Source organism: Buteo buteo, chromosome 3 (assembly GCF_964188355.1).
Source record: "Buteo buteo chromosome 3, bButBut1.hap1.1, whole genome shotgun sequence".
NCBI classification, from domain to species: Eukaryota; Metazoa; Chordata; class Aves; order Accipitriformes; family Accipitridae; genus Buteo; species Buteo buteo.
In genome coordinates, this window is record NC_134173.1 from 56,894,709 (window position 1) to 56,916,922 (window position 22,214).

General features: G+C 35.7%; 1 protein-coding gene across 41 annotated transcripts in view; it reads left to right on the forward strand.

Moving 5' to 3' along the window:
• Positions 1-22,214, forward strand: part of RIMS2 (regulating synaptic membrane exocytosis 2) — a 489,382-nt gene that overhangs the window by 383,887 nt on the left and 83,281 nt on the right. For 15 of the 41 annotated variants that reach the window (XM_075023763.1, XM_075023767.1, XM_075023757.1 and 12 more), the window contains one exon: positions 10,733-10,833. The exons of 22 other annotated variants lie outside the window; for them this stretch is intronic. In XM_075023763.1, the coding sequence (XP_074879864.1) occupies positions 10,733-10,833 (101 nt within the window). Of the gene's footprint in view, positions 1-6,025; positions 6,062-10,732; positions 10,834-22,214 lie in introns of all 41 variants that reach the window. 4 more of the 41 variants (XM_075023751.1, XM_075023753.1, XM_075023756.1 and 1 more) reach the window with 1 other exon arrangement.

Consider the following 22,214-nt stretch of genomic DNA (forward strand, 5'->3'; position numbering starts at 1 on the left):
CAGTTTAAAGGTACTTAGCATGCTAATAGATGGATCATATTGGATGGCTGGGAGGCTCTTTGTCCTTATTTTTAATTTTTATTGGAATTAAAACCAGAAACCAAAGGCCTCAAAATCCAACCCCCAAAATAGCCCTCTGTACTGAACCACGTAAATAAAGGCTGATCTTCAGTCTGCTGAAGGAAAACCAGTAAAAACACCAGATTATATAATTAAAAAAGAGACCATAATTGTGCAAAAGACAGAATAGCATTATGTGTATATTTTTTTATCAGTAAAGGTTTGCTAGTTGAATTTGTAATTCTCCTGAGTCTTACATGCAGGTGCATACACCACTGTTGGTTTTGTGGTCTTTGGTTAAATCTTTGACCATATTTCTGGTTATGTAGGTTCTAATGAAGATGTCTTGCATTCTTAGGATGGCTGAAGAATCTCTATTAATAGCTGTTTGCTTTTCTGGAAGCAGAGGCATAGTTATCACCAAGTGTTCGTGCCTATGTTTTGAAGTGGCTATATCAGAATGTGAAATATTCTGTGGTTATACTGTGGAGTATATCAGTGGTGGGAACTCCAGGGAGCTTGCATGCTTGGCAAACAGGATGTCGGAGAGTGTAACAATAAGACTGTGCTCAGGCTTTCATGAAGACAATGCAGAGTTTATAGCATGGCTGATCTGAGTGGATTTTTATGAGTACAGGATGTAAGGGCCCATGGACCCCTCAGATATTTTTCTTTTACATTTTAAAAATCCTATTGCATATCATTCATATAGAGAGGATGTGCCAGAATTATTTGGAGAAGTGAAATAGGGTGTTTTAGCTAATATTTGTCTTCATGCTTCTTTCTTTCTTCCTTTTTCCATGTGGGTGCTCAGTATTTCTCAAAAGCCACCAAAATGTATGTACACCTTTGTATGAGGCAGCAAGGACAAACATGACAGAGTACCCTGCAAAAATCACTTTGGAAAAGGATCCACACACCATAAAAAAAACCAAACAACTGGTCATAACCCTAATCATTACTTTAATAAACATGCAAAGTAGAACGTCCCAGCTTGCTTCAAAAGACCTTTGTCCTTTACCAGCTGCACTGATCTATCCCTAGTGATGAAGACCTAAGCTGACCCTGTCAATTTATGAACACATGACGCTAGAGATTCTTTAACTTTCTAGCTTAGATGACCACACCATTTTATTCAGTTCTTTTACTAAGCAGTGCCATGTATTCTGCAAATAATCCAAAGCAACATTGTTAACATGGTTTAAGCATTGTGATAAAAATGTGTTTAATTGGTGAGAAATGTCCCCCGGGTTTCAGTCTTTGTTTAGTGTGTCAAGTTTGAAGCCAAGAAGAAAAAAACCCAACAAAATCATCAAGCAATTCTCAAATAGAAAACAGGAATGCAAAGGCATGCTCCCCCACTAGGAAGCTGGCTAACTGAAATAGTCTTCATTCTAGGATTCCCTTTTAAGGGCAATAATTGACACTTCAATCTCATTTAAACGGTACTAGAAAAACACTTAAACAACCTTTTATTTTTGTTCTTGTTCCACATTTCTGTAGGTGTCAGCCATATTCTTTTCATTCAGACTGTGATGTGGATCACAGACTTCTTGGAAAAGCCTTGCTGCAACGAAAACTTTTTTCTATTTGCCACATATTGGGCATAAAGCCCTGGAGCAAAGTTCAGCAACCATTTATATCACACATCACCTGATATTTTGCTAAACCTGTGGCAGTTAGGCAGTTACATTTTTCACACTGTAGACAGCCAGAATGACAAAATTTAGAGTTAATCTCTTAGAGGTAGAATTCGAATCAAATGGCTCTGGAAATAGGAAGAAATGTAGTCCTTTGAGTGCAAGTCCTTTAATTGACAAGTTTTGATGTTCAAAGCAAATAACTTTTAGATTTTGCTTTTAGGAGATAATCTTGTTTCCTTTGCCTGTTTTGATAAGAATATTGTTTCATGGATTTTTTTCAGTATAAAATTGATTTTCCTGTATTCTTATAATTAGCATTTCAAGAGAAATCTCTGGTAAGAAATTGGGCTAGCATTTTTAAAAGTACTTACCAAAAGTTAGGGTCCTATGTAGACATTTGATTTTTAAAATAAAATGTTGTTTAATGATTTGCACTATTTTGAAAAATCAGACTCAATTCTCAATAAAGCACTTAAGTAAAGAAGCTAATTTATCCACTCTATAAATAAAAATACTGGTCATATTGCTGATTTTAAGTGTTTGCAAATATGAAAAATAGAAGCATAAAACATTTTATGTCATTGTCCTATCTTATGCCTAAACTCAAGAGACAAGCAAGGAGTTCCACGTCTATCTGTTGTAATAAGATGCACATCCACCAGTTTTGGCAAAGCAAGGAAGTCTAGGTTTACTTTAGGCCCCAACCTGAACTGATGCAAATCTCTTTCTTCTGGATCCCAGGTGAAATTACTATCCTGAACCAACCTGTTGAACTGATCCCTGCATAGGTAAAAATCATTGCGGGAGAGACGGTTCAAGAGCACCAGACCATTAAAGCCCAGCACCTCGCAGCTGTAATCTTAAGGCTGCAGACTCAAGCTCCCCCTTATGCTCCCAAGGAAGCCAGCAATTTTTGAGCAATTGTTCAATGCTGCCATCAGTCTCCATGGCTAGGGAGAAGTTTGCGATCCTGCTTCTTCTGTGGAACTGTTACTCTCTTTGGACATGTATGGAGATGGTCATGGTCCGTTCCAAAGGACGTGGGGTCCATGGGACTTCTTGGGGTGAGGTGGGTGAAGCCCGCTAGGGTGCTTTGGCTATGGGACCTCCAGGTTCCCATGAGAACAGCAGAACTCATTGAGTTAAGACGTTTCCAAGAAAACATACCTTATCGAGGCCATTTTAGATCAGTTTTAGTTCTTGTTAAGTCCACTCTTGTATGAGTCTCTTGATTAGAATTCTCTTCTGTTCATTTTATCTTCCAGATATGTGTCAGACAGTTAGATGCCTATTAGATATATTAATACCTGTTAGAAAGAATAGACCATTTCAAGACCAGGGGAACATGGCTGTGTCTACTATTTTATGAAATGTCAGTGGTCATTATGGTAGCAATGTCAACTGTGATGGTGGAAGAATGTTTTGAGAGAGGATCTTTCAGCATTTCAATCTCTCTATCCCTATAGTTCATCTCTGTATTTCATTAATATATTTCAATATGTCTGTATTCTGATTAAGCTGAAAACATATATTTATTTTCTGTAATGTATAGAAACGTCTCCTTCATGAAAGCATTGGTTTTTTTCTCCAAATTTTTTAATTCTGAAAAACTTTAGTTCTTAAATTGAGATAATTACACCACAGGATACAGTATATGCTTTTCACTTTGTAAACCAAGGTTAATTGAAGTGATGTAGAAAAATATTGACTGATGTGGTGATATTGAAGAAAGCATGTAAATAGAAATAGACAAAGATTTTTAGGAAAGAATGGTGACTTTGTGATGTTATATTATTTAGTCTGAGAGATTTTAAAATCACCTCTTAGTGATTTACTGGTTTTCAGCATTTTCAAGACATTAAGGCTCTTGTAGCTTTTTTTGATTCGAGCACCTAATAACTGGGGGGAACGAAAAGCATTAATTACTTTAGTATCAACATTCTGAACCTGCTCGGAATTCTTTTAAGAGGTGATGACTAGGCCCATAGCTGCTGTGAAGATCTTTGCAGTTGAGAAGTTAGCATTGTTTTATTTGGTCAATGGACAATACCAATATTGTTCAGTTCTGCTGCTTCCCACCAAGTGAGATCTTTCTCAATTCAATATTCTGTTCTTTCTAGTACTTCTTCAGACAGCTCTTCACAATACAAACTCTCCTCAGTTTGCAGAGTAGGATCCACTATGCTGACCTTTCTTGTAAAAATCTAAAGGATTTATTTATTGTAGAGATTTTTAATAAATGTCACAGCACTTCAATTACATTTTCAAAATTCAAGAATCTAATAGAATTTTATGCTTGCTAATACTATGGCATTCTTGTCTATAAGTCAATTTGGAAATATTTTTCTATATACTTTTTAAACATGGAGCAAGAACAAGTGAAAGTCAGACAGGTTTCAAGTTTCCCTTATTTTGACAATGGTTTTATTAAAAGACTCATGGTTGTAAGACATCCAGATGTATGGATGAATGGACTTCTAGGCATTTTAAAAAAGGAATTATCCTATATAGTATGAGATTTCTGTATTAAGATGATATTTCAGGCAAAGTAAAGATTTCTTTTCACCATGTGTATGAAATAACTTAGAAATGTCATCATTCTGTCTGAGCTCAAACTCAAGGGTATTTTAATGACTCTTATTTCACTTTCATCTATTTTGCATTATGTTGAATCAGTGGTATTGCTATCAAATTGCTTTCTGCTTTAGAAAGTAATGAGGCAGTAGAAGACTGTTGTATTTGTAGCTTTTATATAGGTGACAGCAATTTTAAAAAATAATAATAATTGAAAGCTTAAAAAGCAAATACAACTATCTCTCTCTTTCTGCTATTTTCCTACCAATATCTACAACCCACATAGATAATATAAGCCAGGCTACCCAAAAGCCAAAGCAGAAGAATGCAAAAGGCCTTATTTATAAACTGTGTACAATATGGGGCAGGAAAGGTCGGGGAATGGGAGAGATTTCAAGAACTCATTTGGTATCCACTGATTTCCAAAAGTGTAGGCTTATGACTTGCCATATCTGTTTCCCATTAATTTGCCTAACAGTTCCAACTAGGAATTGCCAGCAGAAGAACAACCTTGATCCCACACAGGATGGGATGCCAGACCCTATTAAAGTGTGGTGCATTATTTATGCTCTCTGCAGGAGCATATTTTTCTTTCTTACACTTCCACCTTCCCCCTGTATGATTTCTTTTTAAGTATGACTTCATCCTCTGCTTTGATACCCATTTACAAAATGCTATTTCCTTAAAACATAACAGCTCCATTTCCCTCTTCAGTCTGTGTTCTATAAAGTAGATCATAATTTTGTGAGCAACCCTCAATAACCAATAATTCTGGAAAAATATTTAATTCTAATAATGCATGCTATTTTTGGTTTGTAGCTTGGGGGTTGTTGCTCCATATTCATGCGATTGTTTTAATTGAATTTAGTATCATTTTGGCTTACAGTAAGAAAAAAGAAACAGAGAGTCTGTTTAAAAGTTAATGTATTTCTAATTAAAGTAAATTTCATTTGACTTAAAATTCTTTCACATTAATTACCAAACTTGGATTTCAGAGTGCAGTATTTATGGGCTGCCAAAGTATTTGATAGGGATCCAATGTATTTTCATTTCTTTGTGACAGAGGACTGCCCTGAGCCATTTGCAACCTTTGATGTGCATTCAGAATATTTGTTGGCATCAGTTAGCCGGATTTATGTGCATGAACTGGGTTCTGAGTATTGCTGCTAGTGTCTTTTGTTCTTCATCATTTTTTAACTCTAAGACAAGCTACGGTAATATCATTATTGAACCTTTTAACCTGTAGAAGCTATGAGAATTGATTAAACCAATGAAGATTTAAAGTAATTACTGAAAACCATTCTGATACATTCAATTTTTATGCTTGAACCATTAAACTGCATATTGTGTGTGCACTGCCTAAAACATACAGCACAAGCAAATTTTTTACTTTTATTTTTGTGTCACCTATTCAAGGAAACTGTAAAGTAACTATGTCTGACACCTGCCTCACTCTCTTTTGTGTTGAGTGTGTTAATGATTCTGGAAGTGCACAAAATACCCATGGGTTCTCTCCAGTAAGTCTTCAATAAGAGTGCACAAATGTGTACACTAGCATGCAGTGAATATGCCTCTGGATGTAGAGCACCTTACTTGGTTGGTCAACTAAACTCAACAAATTAAATTAATTTGGTGGGTTTTATTCATTTTTCCTTTTGAATGCATGATTTATATTACTTTTATTATTATTTCTGCATTTTCTCTCTCCCCCTCTTTTTGTTTTACATATTGCTTTCATTTGTTTATAGAAGAAAAGAAAGCAGATCCAGAGAATGGGGATACAGGTAGGGTGACTTATTCAAAACATTTTCATGTTTTTTCCCTTAAGTTCTTTGATCTATTATATTTAAACAAATGTGTACCATAGAGTTGGATCACAATTTCAATGTATTTTGGGGATTTCAAAAGAGACACTAGGAAATGGAAACTAAGAAAGGGCTTTCCCAGATGTATTTCCTTTGCTTTTTTTAAGGGAGTCAAATTAGGGTGAGAAATGGGCAGAAAGAGACCAGAATCAGCCAAAGAAGGCTCTTGTACACCTTAAGACTTCTGTTCTGTCCTCCCCACTCCAGGCACAGTGTGCTTACCGGCATACTTCTTTTTTCCTCTCTTTTACAGGTTTCTGACCTCCAAAATCTCAATGTTTCTGTAGTCCCCTCATCACTAGCTTTCCCCCATGCATGAGCATCTATACCTCCCAAATTTTGTATCCCTCTTGCCCATGCCTATCCAAAACTAAATCTGTCCTAATATTTTACGAGAAACTCCACTTTACTTCCATACCCCAGATTTCCCTTTTATTCCCTGTGCCCCAGGAGCCCCACTGTACAGCAAACTCCTTCTCCAAAACACATCACCATTGCCAGCATCTATAGTAGCTAGAATAGTTTAATAATTCCCACTGGAGAAGGCAATCAAAGAAAGAATGAAAGAACACATCTCCCAGCTGTTTTTATTCTTATTTTTTAAATAGGTAGGTTTACCTTGGGGCTAAGCTGGGTGGTAAGGCCATTTTGATGTCCCTTTTTTCTCTGGTGTGAACCATAGGCTATCAACTGAAGAGTCTTACCTTAGAGAGTAACCAACATTTGACCTGAAGAGCAAATAACAGTCTTTAATTCCAGGCTGATTTGAATGATTGCTTATCTCCTTGTAGAAATGTGACTCTATGAGCATTTGAGGTCAGGGAAAGTTGGGTATTAACACACCGCTGATTACAGTCCCTTAAAATTTTTAGCATGAAATAAACCTTTAGATTTTAGTTATTAGGAAAGTTTTAGTGGTGAAGTGACTGAAACTTATCTTATTTCAAGTTCAAACATGAAAATAATGGTTTGCATTCGAAGATGGAGCAGTGATTCTAGTGCCTGCCCTGAGTCCTGTTGTAGGAATTATATAGCCGCCACCTAGATCATGGTAGGAATTATGCGGATGCCACCTCAACAGGGCTTGTCCCTGGGTTCCACTTTAATGAAAGTATTGGACTTCCTTCTCCTACTACATTTAATATGCAGTAGTAGTTGCAACTCGAGCTGGGTCCCCCTGAGGAGGGGCTCTGCCTGTCAATTGTTACTGGATTTTGTAGGCTCTATAGGTCGCTTGATTTCCTGATGGCACTTCTGCTTATCCAATCCTGTTTACTCCCACAGCCTCCAGGCACCCTTTTTGTCTGTGTCTTGAGACATTTCCTTATCTTTTGTTACAGAATATCCTGCAGTTAAATTTTTACTTATACTTCCTTATCTACCAGTTTAATTTCCATAGATAAAAACAAAGGTTAAAGTACAATTCATATAGCCTGAGGCTTAATTTACTTTAGTCACTAGTGCTAAACTCTGGCACAAATTAGTCTCTCCCTACAGTCCTGGTGGATTCAAGGCCACGTTACAGGGTTGATGTGCACAGTACTTGGGTGCCTTACTCTGGCATTTCAGGACTGTGTTTGCACTATAGTCGTGCTGCTTTCCCTCAGCACTCTCTCTTCTAAAAATACGGAAAATGGCTGGTATTGAATCAGCAGCTGGCTCTTTGTCAGCCAGGAGTTTCCCTGTGCTGATGAAAACCCCACTGAGCTAACATTCAGGCCACGGGGTTTTTAATGTTAGAGAGTTGTTCAAAATAAGCAAAACTCCAAGATGTTGCCTACAGTGTGATGATCCCAGTTGTGTTTGGTGAGCAACACCAGGCTTTGTTCTTCCATCAGTCTTTCTTAATTTTTTGTGTTGTGAGTGTCTCTTTGGATATTTCTGTTGGAGGCACAGCTACTGTCTAGATGCAAAATTCTGGAAGGAAGTTAAGGCAGAAGTGTACAACTGAGCTCACTTTTGCCTGGCCAAAATTTGGTTGCACACACTTTGGTAAATCATGGCAGTACATGAAAGTGTATCAGAAGTAGCTTTAATTTTCCTAGTGTCAGTCTCTATAGTCCTGAAAATGTGTTATGCTGGACCATGTGAACGGGAAGTGCCATGACACTCTCTCAACCTTTCGTACTCCCATCCAGGTCATGGCTGCATCTGGCCTAAGTTACATCGCGATTAGCCTCCAGCAGCTGGTAACCCTGCACACTCTTTCTGCATGTCAGTTCCATGCATAGTAGAACCAAAGCTGATCTTCTGCATTATGAGCTTTCCACTGCCCTCAGGATTCCCTCTTTTTTGCATACAACTGGATTCACTCACTTGTTAAAGACAGTTTCAAAAATACATAGCAAGTTAGATTTTCTTTTAAGAGGATTTTATGGGAATTGAATATTTTTTTTTCTAAATTTTTCTGTCTTGTTTTCCTCTTGAGACTAAAATGAGCCACCAATTTTGCTTATTTTGCTACAGAGAACTCACACCAAGGGCTTACATGTTATACTCCCCTTTTCAATGGCATATTTCAGAGTGCTTGGTTTTGTGGATCATAGGCAATTGGATTTGTGGAAAACTAACTTTCATTTTGCCAACTGATTATAGATAAGAATGAATATTTTCACAAGTAATTGTGAAATTTCTAATCTATGCTCAAGAGGTGTTATTTCATTACTTCTTGTAATTTCCTGAAATTTGGCAGAATATCTGTGGACAAAGAATGTATGTGATGATTTCATTAAAAAATTTCATAAGAAAAACTGACAAAATTTCCCTTTTGGTGAAAAATATCCCCTTTGTAAGTTACTGAAGAATGACAAGTGGATTTGCAGAATGTTGTTATTTCAGCAAAAGATTATTTTTTTCTCTCAGCAAAACTTAGAGTATTTTACTTCAAGACCATTTATGTGTTACTTCTGTCATGAAAAAAAAATATCATTTTTCGGTTTAAAGTTTTTGTTTTCAAGAGAAAAAAATATATCTTTAGAGCTTTCAAAACTAGATCCTTAAAAAATCACTGCATCTTAGTGATAAATTGGCAAATGTTGCTTTGGGGCCTATAATGGTTGAGGAAAATTGTGATAGGAAAAATTAGCTGTATTTCGTGTCAGGAATTTTCATCTGCTGCTGTCTTTTTCATTTTGTTTTTTTCCCTATAAAACACCATTTCTTCTTTTTCATTCATTTATCTTGATTTTCATTTCTCTTAAAAGTTTTGATGAAGTCTTTTCATTCATGTTGTTTGTAGGCAGTAAAGATGGAGAATTTGAAAACAAAAATCAGAAGCCAGAGGTTTTATTGATAACAGTACAGTCTACCCTTATCACATTCCCTCTTCCTTTTACCCCCTTCCTTCCAGATTTCCTATGAAGTGCCACAAGACTTAGTTGGCAGGTCTCATAGTATGTGCTACTACCATTACTGTTGTCAAGAAAGAAAATACAAAGCTCAGAAGCCCTGCAGAGGCCCTGTTCAGGGGCCCACTTTATTATTAGATTACAACTTAGAACTGAGGTTTATAGTTTAAATCAGGTTTATATAGTTGACAGGAATCTAATATTGCCATCTCAGTTCCATAAATAAAGTCCAGATTGTTCAATACATATAATGTACAGAAACTGCCATTTATGACTAGTGGGATTCTGAAATCTTAATCCTAGACAACTTTTGTGTTAGAATTATAGAAAGTTTAAGACAAATGTCAGTCAAAATGAATACTTTTTAACATTCAGTGGATAATAAATTGCTCTTGATTTATACCATGTTAAAGTGGAAGAGAATCAAGCCTGTGTGTGTGTAATAGATAACTATGTTTTGCTTGAAAGTCTCCCCCGCCACACCATTTTTCTATTTCTCACTCTTCTACCTCTGCTTTGGCACTTACTTCCTTATTATTTTACATAGTAAATTATGGTGTTACAGTACCAGTTGGTTGAAAACAGCTGCTGCCCGAGTCACGTAGTAAGAACCCATCCCTAACTGAGACTAATCATGTATTTGGTCCAAGAAGATTGAATCCTGAAATCATTCTTGAAGTTGCGTGTCATTAGAACGTAATACAGTGATGCCACTGGGTGGCTCTTTAACATTCCTTTAGACATCTTCAGATTGTTTTGAGCATACTAAGAACATGCTCAAGTGGTAAACGGAAGGTCTACTTCATTAGTAATTTGGTATATCACACTATAACAAATGCAGAACCAGGATCTCCACCCAAAATGAGCAGGTTGTCTTTGCATTCCTTTTTTTAAATGAAAGACTCAGTTTCTCTTAAATATTTTTGAAATAGTAAAACTCTATTCTGTGGAAACATTGTGTTCCATTTACATCCATTTCTTCCACAAAGTTGATTTCATTTGAATTGTATAGATAATACAACACATATTAAGTTTCTGCTGAAATACTCATCTACTATTTTCCTCCTCTTACAACTTTTTGGCTTTCTGCAAAATTGTAATTCAGAAACTAAAATTATATGCACTGTAATTTAAGTAAATCAGATTTCATCTTTTTCTGTTAAAACTTCCATGAGCATAACTTTAAACTTGGAATTGAGGACTGCTTGTGTATTTATTTTCTTTCTTTTTTCTAACTTAACAGGTGCAATGGACGTAGAAGAGCGGAGTCGCCAAATGAAAATGAGCAAGTACAAACAGGTAGCAGGATCAGATTCCAGGCTGGAACAAGATTATCATTCTAAGGCAAGGGTGTTTTGTTTTGAAAAGCAACAAAATATGCTAAACTGAAATATCCAATATCCTTTTAGAAAGTAATAGATGAGTGGGAGGTTGTTTCTTCAGTTAAAGTTTCTTGTGTGTCTATAATAAAATTATTGGTGATATGCAGCAAAACCCTTAACACAGAGCGTTCTTGATTATTAAAATTTAAGAAGGATAAGTTAAAGCAAATGAAAGTGGCAGTGTAATTATCTATTGGAATGAACAATAGGGGCATGATTTAAAAACTCAAAGAGAAGGAAAATAGAGGTTTATTGAGTGACAGATGGAATGAGAGCTATTGAAACCTGTTCACAGCTTTCATATATTTGAACACAGGGTTATCTTTATCTATTGAAAACTGGAAGATGTAGTGTTACTTAGTTTAATAGTGGCAGTGTAGCTCTTGGAAAGGTATTTTATACATCAGCAAAAGCTTCCACCCCAGCTGTGGCAATTTGCCAAAAATCTGAATCATTATGTAGTAGTATAGCCTCAAATATACTATCCAAAATTTCCTGCTATCTGGAACAGGGTCATGTCATATGCAGTGTGTTAATTAAAATAATCAAGATATTTTCAATTTAAACTTCTATTATACAAAAATAATTTAGTGTCCTCTAAAAGATTTCATTAATTGAGGTCAGAATGTAAGTGGAAAACATGAGACTTCTGACCTATAAAAGCTGGCTGAGGAAGAGAAATCTGTTTTAGACTTTCATTTCCAGGATGTTCCAAGGATTGGCAAAGTTACTGTAAACTGAGCCATTTAATATTTGAAGACAAAGAAATCATCCAATTTATTATTATTAGTTTTGCAGATAATGTAGACTAATATACTTGATATAATTACTTTCTAGAATGTACATTTCAGTGTGGGAAAATAGAGAAAAAGCTTTAGCAAAGCCCATGACAAAATGGAAAACGCTATTGATGGAAATAGTTAGAACTGACAAAACAAAAAGAAAGCTGTGAAAATGACTAAAAATACTTAAAAACCTCTGTAAATGTGCTGCATGATTATCTGGGTATTTTACAAATGTAGTTTTTACTACAGAAGGCATAGGAATTTTTATTAACATGTAGAAGGAACTTGGTATACTGTCATGTTTAGATGCCTTTATGTTGACACTTATGGCAAAATTATTTTCATGTGTGTCTATATTGTCGCCTTTGAAAGGTGTTACCTTTTAGAGATGAGCATAATGCTGTGAGCAGACCTTCTCGTAAGTGTTATGATTGTATGTACCACAAAAATATGACTTTATGTATTGTATGTATAACCAGACTTATTCTGCTAATTTTCCTGCTCCCTCAATGCTTGACTGAAATTTGAGTCAGAAGTAGGACTGGTATGGAGAAAAGAGAATAAATGGGCTCTCATGTAAAGGAGCTGGGTAGAATATAACTACCTAAGGAAACATTTCCTACCCTTGTTTTTCCATTTCACCTACACCATATTATTGGGCCTCACTCTACATCTTTTATCCTTTTTATTAAAAATTTACCTTCAGTATTATTGGAATGTATTAAAGAGGAAAATTATAAATGGAATTATTTTATGAATATGGTGATTTATTTATTGCACACATCGAACAAATTGTCTCCAGAAATAAACAGTTAATTTACTCTTCTGCCAAAGTGTAGTTTCAGTATTTGAAAATGAGTTATTTATTCTGTCAATGAACTCGTGGAACTAGACACTGAGTATTCACATATACGTATTAATTCGAAATGCATTCTTAAAATTGTGTAGTTTTAAAGCCATATGAGAACCATAACTCTCATAAGCCATATGAGAGTTCCGTCTTCACTTTTTTACTACGACTGCTTCAATTCCCCTTAATTAAGTGTTTATATTATCTAGAGACAGAAAATTAGTAAGTACAATTTATCTACCTGGTTTCTACAAAAATTCTTCTGGAATCATGAACTGAAACACCTATCTCAAATGCTGACTGAAGTCTCATGTTCTGTGTACTATACAGTGACTTTCATTTTTTAAATCTGTCAACTGGCACAAGCAGGCAGTCAAGCGTGCCATGCCTGAGAAAAATATCATTAAGTAGGCACTAAGTGAAATTCAGGGAAGTTAGCACATGGAATTTTCTTTTACCTTTCTGTTCTATTTATTTCTCTAAATGGAAGTCAACAGCAACTGTATGTCCCTCATGATTACCTTGAGTTAAGAAAAATATCCTTCCTTCTTGAGAAAGCAAAAGCTGTAACAGTAGAAGTTATATTAAATACTAAATATTAAAATAGGCATCCTGTATTATACCTCTCTAGTTTTGTTCTACCTCTGGAAGTCAGTACTAGAGGCTTTAGAGGAAGGTACCTACACTTCTATTGTGCATAATCATACATTAAGAAGTTTGTGGGAAAAGTTTACTTCCAGACATTTGTATTCTTAGAAGCTGCCAAAATATGAAACTGATTATCCCTTATATTTTTTTCCTCATGATAAAATTGCAGGTTGTATTTTTATTATTAATATACATGCTTCATTATTTTTGGAAAACTAAGTATTCTGCTTCCATAGTATTTTGTATACATGAGTTTGGCAGGTAATATATTGTGTATAAGAGTTATTTTCTTAAATGCAGAAGGTGCTTAATATGGTTTCAGCACAGACATAAGGAAAGCAAGCAATATATTTTATTTTCATGTAAAAATATTTACAACTAAGGAGATGTGAGAGGAAAAACAGCGTGGGCATTAAGGATTAGGTAAAAGTATTTCTGGTACTGGAACAACTATTTATTTCTGAATATTGAGTACTTGTAGACTTGTACTAAATAGGTTATACACTGAAGTCTGAATTGCAGTGCTGGTAGCAGCTGACATGCAGGAAAACCTGAGTTCTGGTAATACAGAAAAAAAGCACAATAGCACAAGAGTGATCCACCAGAGGAAAAATTGCCATTTAGCATACTGTGGTTCTGCAATACTAGCCTGATTTTCCTCAAAAATCGTTCAAGGACTAGTTTACTGTTTTGCATAAAAACAAAGCTTCCCATTTCTTGTTTGAGCAAGATGCACTGTGAAGAGGGAAGGGCCAAGATGGGAGCTCAGAGAAGCTGAGCGAGCAGCATTCTAGATTCACTTTGTTTGCATTTGGTTGAACTGGCTTTTGAAGTCAAGTCCCAAACTACCTCTTAAAACCTCTCTGAACCTCTCTGTCTTGCTTCTTGCTTGGTGCTGCTGCCATTAGCTCTTCTGGCAAACAAATGGATAGTGCTGTGCTTGGTGAGTAACTCCTTCTCCTGGCCATTCCCACCACTGCTCAGATTCAGGAATCCCTGCAGACAAACAAAGAATAAAGGGTGTGAGGAATCGTGCCATTCCTCACTCATTGTCCCCATGACTGGAAGATGCCCAGCAGATCGACTGGGGAGAGCTGAAAAGCTTTGTTGTTACTAAGAAAAAATCCAAGAAGATACTTCTTGTATGTGGAGCCCTACAAGTGTTTGCAATCAATGTGAAGTCAATGTAGAATCAAGAGAGAATTCCATCAACCCAGGCCATATTGCCCACTACAAAAGGGTCTGAGTAACTAAAAGCGTTGAATGCCAAACTAAAGGGTGCTGAATTTAGGTAGGAGTAAGAATAGTGAAAAACGATTGGGGTTTTTTAGGAACAAAGGTAAAACAGAGACTGACAACTAGCTGACACACATTTAAACCTCAAAGTATCATGAGGCTCATTTTATTTGTTTTATTAGGAGAAAATAATGACCTACAAAAAGGCAAAGAAATCCAGTTATGTAATACAGCAATTAGTAATAGCCAGTAATGTAGTAATTAGGAATATAGTATATTAGAGCAGCAAGGAACAAAGTTGGGGTAAAAGAGGTAAAAGACCAGAGAAAAACTGAAATTTTTGCAGAACTGATGACAAGATTATTTAGCCAAATGTAGAAAAGAGTACACCAAATAGAGAATAATACAAAACACCAAATAGGACTTTCTAACTCCACCTTTAATGATTCATGTTGATGATAAGACTGAAAGTTTCTACATCATCAGATGTAATGCTGCAGTTCCTGTTAATCAATAGCCACAATTCAAGTTTTAGATGTGAGCATAATTCTTTGTGTTTGGCATAGGAAACTAGTAGTATTAGGCATACTAGCATGCAGCTTTGCAATCTTCTAACCTATTAGCAAGACCAAGACAAATTAAGCTGTGGAAAAGAAGAGTTAAGCATGCGTTCAGTTTATTTGAATAGTGTAGATGCTGCTGAAATGCCCTTGGAGCATGCAGGCTCTGAAAAGCTGCAGTTCTTCAGACTGAGATACTTTGATTCAGCAATGAATCAAGTACCACCTTATGGGTTACCTGTGTGAGAGAATGTGCAAAAGGTAAGAACTGTAACACTGGAGGTGGAAGAGATTGAGTTTGAATACATCAGTGGCAGATCTCCTTAACGCTCAGTCTTGTCACAATGTGCAAAGGTGTCCAAGAACTGCTTTTTTCCTCTGAAGCCTGTAGTAAGTAGTTGAGTCATTGGTACAGCTACATGTGGTAACCTTTGACCTGTGTTGGTTGAAGCATTTGATTTAATGGTGTTTTGGGAATGCCCTTGGCCCCTCCTTAAAAATCAAAACAGAGCAGTACACAGAGCAGCAAAGATTGCTAGGAGAAACACTTGTCACTTTTCTTCTTGAAACCCTTGCAGAGGAGGGGTTGAACAAACATCCAAGGTAATAGGATGATGAGACCTTTGATATTCTTACTGTGTATAAGCTATAGTTGATTTATATTGGTTTCAAATTGGCAATTGTTTTTGAATATCTAAGCTTAGAGTTTGGGAGTTCTAGGAAGATCATGATATGCCCAGTAATAATTTGATAATTTTTAATAATTATGAATATACTTCTTTGATCCTATAATTGTTAAGGATGTAATTAGAAATATTCAAAACATTGAATAAAAAATGGAGACTAGATTAGTTATCCATATTCCCTCAAAACAGTGCAGAAAATGGAAATTTGTTTTGTATAGCTTTCCTTGTAACATACCAGTTTAAATTTTAAAATTTTAGATATCTGGATGCAACTTGGAACGATGAAATAATTAGAATAGAGCTATGCTGAAGAATAATTAAGAAGGCAAAAATTAACACAGATAATAACACACGCAAATATTCCATGCAATTAATTTCTATAAAATACCTGTAAAACTAAGGGCCTAAAGAGTAGAATTTGATAGGCTTATAAATGGGAATAGGTGTGCATAGTTTTATGGAACCCCTTCATCTTCCTCTTCGCCTCCGCCAAACCGGTAAGCTCTTTGCTTCAGGAAATAAACCAAACACCAATTAGGCTAAGAATTTTCCATATGAGGAAACTATTTAGTTACTGCCTGTTCCACGGCTTTTGTGCTTTCCTATGGACTAGTCAGTAATTGTATTTTTGGATAAGAAAATTGATAGCTAAACCAGCTGTCTGGTCTGGAAGGACAGGTCCTGTCACTCTCAACAGCCTGTAAGTGCTCAGGTTACCTAATCAATCAATCATGCTCATTTGTGGTACGTAAGGAGTTTTGCTACTCTCTGGCCCATAGTGCTGATAGCATTTATATTTTCAATCAAGCATTTTATTGTGGTTTTAATATAAAAAGTTTGTGTAATAAATTGCTGATGTTGCAGTCCTCATTCCTATAAATACAGGATTTAAAGTTTAATTATAAGACTTAAAAATGTAGCTAGATGAAATAAAGTCGGAATTCTAGATTTGAGCTCTATATGCATGGTAATGTAGAAAACATCTCTTCTCTCTTTTCTATTTTTATCAACCTGTATTTTGCTGATGGGTTAAAAGTAATTTAGTGACTTTGAATACAGGTGTGGATTGGTGTGATTTCTAGTATTTTCTTCTTTAGTCAATGATATCCAAACTCTCAGAAAAGATTTCTGTTGCTGTCATTTTCTTTTTTCATTTAATTCAAGCTCTCTTTTAATTTACTTTGGTTTTGATGCTTTTCTAATTTAGTTTTTAATCTTGAGTATCCATGCCTCTATTAGAGATTCATGGTATTGTAAACATAATACTGTGGTTAACACAAATACTGCCGTTAACACAAATACGGCATTCACATATCATGATTATGGCTGAAACATAAACATCTGGCAATAGACTCATACTGGCTGTCTTTATCTGTCAGCACGTACTTTTTATTGTCAGCCATTTTCTTAGTTTTTATGTAAGCTCCTATTGCTAATCATATATCTAGAAAGCAAAGGTTAAATACGTTATACAATGTTGTTAAAGTACCTTGTAATTTTACAATGAATCTTAAAGAGAAAGTAAAAATATAAAATTATCAGTCTATTTTGGCTCTGAATATTCATCAGTTACTGGAGTTTATTGGAAAAAAAAGGATTTTCAATAGCAGAAAATTACATTTTTACATTTAAAAAAATACTGTGTAACACAAAGTCTTGAGTTTTACAGTAATGAGTTAAATATTCTTTTGCAAAAAAGCAAATATTTTTCAGAAAAAAATTATTTTATCAAACACATATAAATCGAATATACATCAAAAGGTATACCAAAAGATTTCTATCAAAGCCAGATTCAATTATGTGATTGTAACCATTTCCTTAATAATCACATTTTAAAATCACCTGAGTGCTGTTTTGACCAACTTCCAGCCAGAGTAATCACTGCAATTTATCTTAAATCCTTTCAGCCTTTTTGTAGTAGAAGATATTTTCCTTTCAGAACTGCTTTGTATAGACATGTGAATTACTAAACTGTTAGTCTATTTTGTTTCAAAGTGGCTATCTTTTCATAGTAAATTCAATTATTTCTGTTTACAGTTCTTATCTGAATTTAAGCTGTAAAGAAGTTCCAAGATGCTATTGAACTGAGTAACAATTAATGTATAAAATAGTGTGACTGTGCTTGAATTAATTATCTAAGATGTGCTGAAACTGATGTTATGCTGATAATAAATGAGAAAATCTATGGAAAACAAGAAAGAAAATTAACTGGGAAATATGTACTAAATATCTGGGTGCCAAAGTGTGACATTCAAAAATAGAGAATATATGAACTTAATTGAATTGCTGCAACAGTCAGAGAGCTCCAAGAAATGAGAATAATCATCTATGATAAGACGTATCACACCAGACTGCAGTCTGTGCCACTTAATTCTCTGCCAGGCAGAATAGGCGCAAAAAGGACATTATTCACGTTTGACAGATAACAAGGGTAGAGCAGTGGTTCCGGCTAGATGGAAACATGTTTGCTAGATCAATTTGCTAGGCTGTTGACCTTGAAAAAACAAGGAAAGGGTGGCACGCAGGTAGAAAGGATAGACCTGAAGTCCCAGTGCAGTGCTTGCATGAAGCCTGCTTGAACATGTAGGATTCAAAATGAAGAAGCAGGACCTTTGTCTGCTTCACGGCTGGTGGTTCCGGGGCCACCGAGCACTATCGGACATTACGAGCAGCAGGAGACCAGCCCGGCTCTCCGGTGCTGCCACAGCCTGAGAAGGTGCTCCTGGGACGGCCCGCGAGAGCCGCTCCCCACGGTTCTGCTGGGCATGCCTCAGAGGGAGGATTTGCCCAGAGCTTACTGTAATCATCTGAAATTCTGACTCTAACGATGAGGCCTGTGAAGTGGTTTTAGCAGTGTGGCTGGTTTCTTCAGCTCGGTCTCTGGGAGTGCTTCTCTTGATTAAACAGGTTGATTTTCTTTGATGGCAGCCACAGAGTTATCAGTGGAAATTTTGCCAGTTTATCATCCTTTTCCCAAACAACAGATTTGTGGTTCTGAGGAATTTTTGCCATCTGTCATGCAAGAAAAAAGCTATGTATCTCAATCAGATTTCCCCAAGGTATTGCATTTTTTTGATTCTTTTTTTTTGAAGTATCTTAACTACATCATCTCTTGCAGTTAATTTTAGTGAATATAATGGTGTCTTCAAGCATCTGTATTGCAAGTAGTATATATGAAGGATTTGGATGGATATGTAACACACCACCATTATTCTGTAGAAGCTGGTTCTGCGTGATGGAGCTAAGCAAAGTAGGGTCAGGACCTTGGAGTCTCAGCATAGAGAGGGCTTTCTTTTGTAAAGCCTTAATGCCTTCAGCAACACTTCTCGTGAGAATGTTACTAAGAAATGACATTACCTCTGTGGCCCTTCTAACCTATGGTATTTCTGACTGTCATTTGTTGGAAGTAAAGTCTTTGCTTACAAGAATTATTATTGATTTAGTGTTAGGCAATACAATATTTTCTTCAGTAATACATCAGAAGGAATATTATCCTCCTTCTGCAGATGGAAATCCTTGTTTTACCAGAGGTTTCACTGACAGTCTGGAATCAGCTAATAACAAGAAATAACAAGAAAAAAAATAAAAACAGTCCTGAAAATTTAATCCTTACTTCTGAACAGAATAATAATGTACCCCAAAGGTGTTCATTTTTATAATACAAAAAGTAGAATAGTTAAATTATTGCAGCAAACTTATTCTACTACTAGTAATCCAAGATAGGAGAAAATGAAATTTTAGCAAAACTACCAAATAAATTAAGGTCTGCATAAACAAAACCTCTTTTTTTTTCCCCCCATAAAAGAGCATCTTGTCCAAAATCTGTGCCTTGAATATATAGAGATTTTTCATCTAATAACCTTAAGTACCATGCTGAAAAGAAGTTTGGAAATTGTGTTTCTTCCAGAGTTAGTTTATGCTGAGGAAAAAAATTCATCTATCATACAACCAGTTTTGTCAAAAAGTTCAACTTGTGTTATCACAGTAAAATTTATCTGATATATCTTTTTTCTGTAAACTATGTAAAATATTTAAAAGATGTTTTATTCTTTTCCCCATATAGAGTGTCTTAGATCCATTAAATTTCAGAGAACCAGGATGCATCATCCTGTTTCTGTTCTCTATCAAGTGACACATGCCACAGGTAAAAAACAATTCTAGTGATTTGCATACATCTGCAGTTTAATCTGAAGCAACTAGCTAATTAATAATATCTGCATTTTATGTAGTTTGAATATGATTTTCTAAAAACAAAATTCAAAACACTGTGACATAGTTTTCTATATCTAAGAGACTATAATGCAAATTCACTTCTGGTAAACAGGCTGACTTTCAGTTTCAAGAATTGTAAAGAAGTAACTTGGGTGTTTTTTAGGAGGCAGTTAGAAATGTTTCCTTTCCCAATTCTAAACTAGTTTCTAGTCACATAAATTTAGGAAATGCTATGTTAATGGTATGCTAAGGAAACATCTGTAAAATGAAAATGACTTCAAGGGTTCTCATAATTCATAGACATTAAAGAGTTTTTGACCCCAGAATAGTTCCAATATAGATACCTGTCTTGTGAAATGATCTAAATTTCTCATACAGTTTCAATTGAATTGTTTTTTGTTTCTTTTCTGGAAATATTACCTATTATTATCCTACTGTTAAATCGTTCTATGTGATAAAATTGAAGTTGTAAGTAATGTCAATAGGTGTTGCATATTTTCTGTGAAAGTGAATTCAAATTAATCTTACAAGCAAGCAAAAAGTTAAATTATTATAGTATTTACAATGCGGTATGACAGACATAAGTAATACATGTTTTCTAATTAGTCCCTCTTTGAGAACTGAAGCACAATGACTAAAGAGAGAGTTCAGTTTCTCTATTCCCTAGGAGCGGTTTGCATGCTCAGAATCTCCCTGTAGCCTTTTTTCCCCTAGTTGCAGTGTAACAAGGGTAAAGCTGCTGAGGAAATACATTTTAGGGAAAGGTAGTGTTTTCTAAGCAGTTTAACTTGCCTATGGAGGGATAAGGAGATGGGGAGATGGTGGTATCTACATCTTGCAGATTTGTTTCCCAAATTTGTAGACAAATTATCAGCTGAGCTCATATATTTCTTATTGTACAGGGATTTTCCAAGATGTATTCTAATAATCAGTGAAAACAAGAGATTAAGAAAAAAAATTATGGGACCTTCCGTCAAATCATGGAGGCTACCCTCTGATGTCTATGGATTTAAGGACTTAAAAAGTGGAATCATACAAAGATATATTTATATCCTTAGGCACTTCTGCTTACAGGTATAAGCACTCACCAGATGTCCCATGTGTCAATCCAGCTGTTCTCTTTAGCATGAATTCCTTTGAAGGTGCTGTGTCCTAGGACAAATTCAGTGAAAGTCATATTTAAATGTTACATAGGGAAAGTAGGATTAAGGGGGAAGTTCATATCTCTGTTCTCAAACCATCAGGTATGCTAAAATACTTAACAGGCTTTTGGGGTGAAATAAAGTGTAATGAAACAGAAATTCTGTGATAAGAAAAGATGGTTGCCTTTCCATCTCTTTTTATTTGTTTTTGGTTTTATGATCCAAGGACTAAAAGAAATTATGGAAATGTAGTTTAAAATCCAGGTTAAATGAGGACTCCTTAAAATGCGTATTGTTTGACTTCCTAGCTTGTGTTTGCAAAGTAACATCTCAAAGAAGCCCAAATTAGGTAGAACGATCAGAGGCAAAAGAGGATTTCTTAAAACCGAAATCCTGCCTCCTTAGTCTCTTCGAAAAATAAGCTGCTGCCTGGGTGGCAGGACTGCATGAAGTGCAAGAGATTTTGAGTGCAGTAGTGATAGAAATGGCATGTGAACAGCTTGAGGAACAGAAGCAAATACAGGAAGCACACTTTGATTCTGTTTATCCAATGTAAGTAGGATTCACTAGAGGTAGAAGACTAAACCAGACCAGAAACAGAACTAAGAGTTATCACTGAAACTGAACCCATTGAACAAGTGAGTTAACTGTAGGCAGGCTCACCAATTTGTCCTAACGAACATGCTGGAGTTCACCAGGAGATAAAGCACTGGACGTACCGTTAAATGCAGTTGCACAGTAGATTGTGAAGCCCTGGACACCTGCATTTTTGTAATCACCCTGACTTGAACAGCTCAGATATTTTACAGTGAGCAGCGTCCATGATGATGCACCTTCAGGAGACTTGGCACAGTGTTCTGGAATGCTAAAGGATTGCTGATCTCTATTTTAAATAGATATTTGTCCTTCTGTATAAGATAGTCAAGAAGTTAATCTGTGGCAATTAAAAAGACGCTAATGAGTTTGAGAAGATTTACATCAAGAGTTTATTACCCACCATCACAAAGCCAGACTGTGGACCTGTTTCTCTAAAGTGAAACTTGGTGACTGACTCCACCCTGTTTTAAATAGCAGTTAAAATTCAGGAGAAGGTCAGCAGTATGAAGGGAAATTTAGACAGCAAACGTTTCAAATAAATCTTAGAAAGAGCTTTGTTTTATTTTCCGTTTTGCCTGCTTTCCTGAGTTACCTTCATGTCAGAAAAAGGGGACTGATGGACATCCT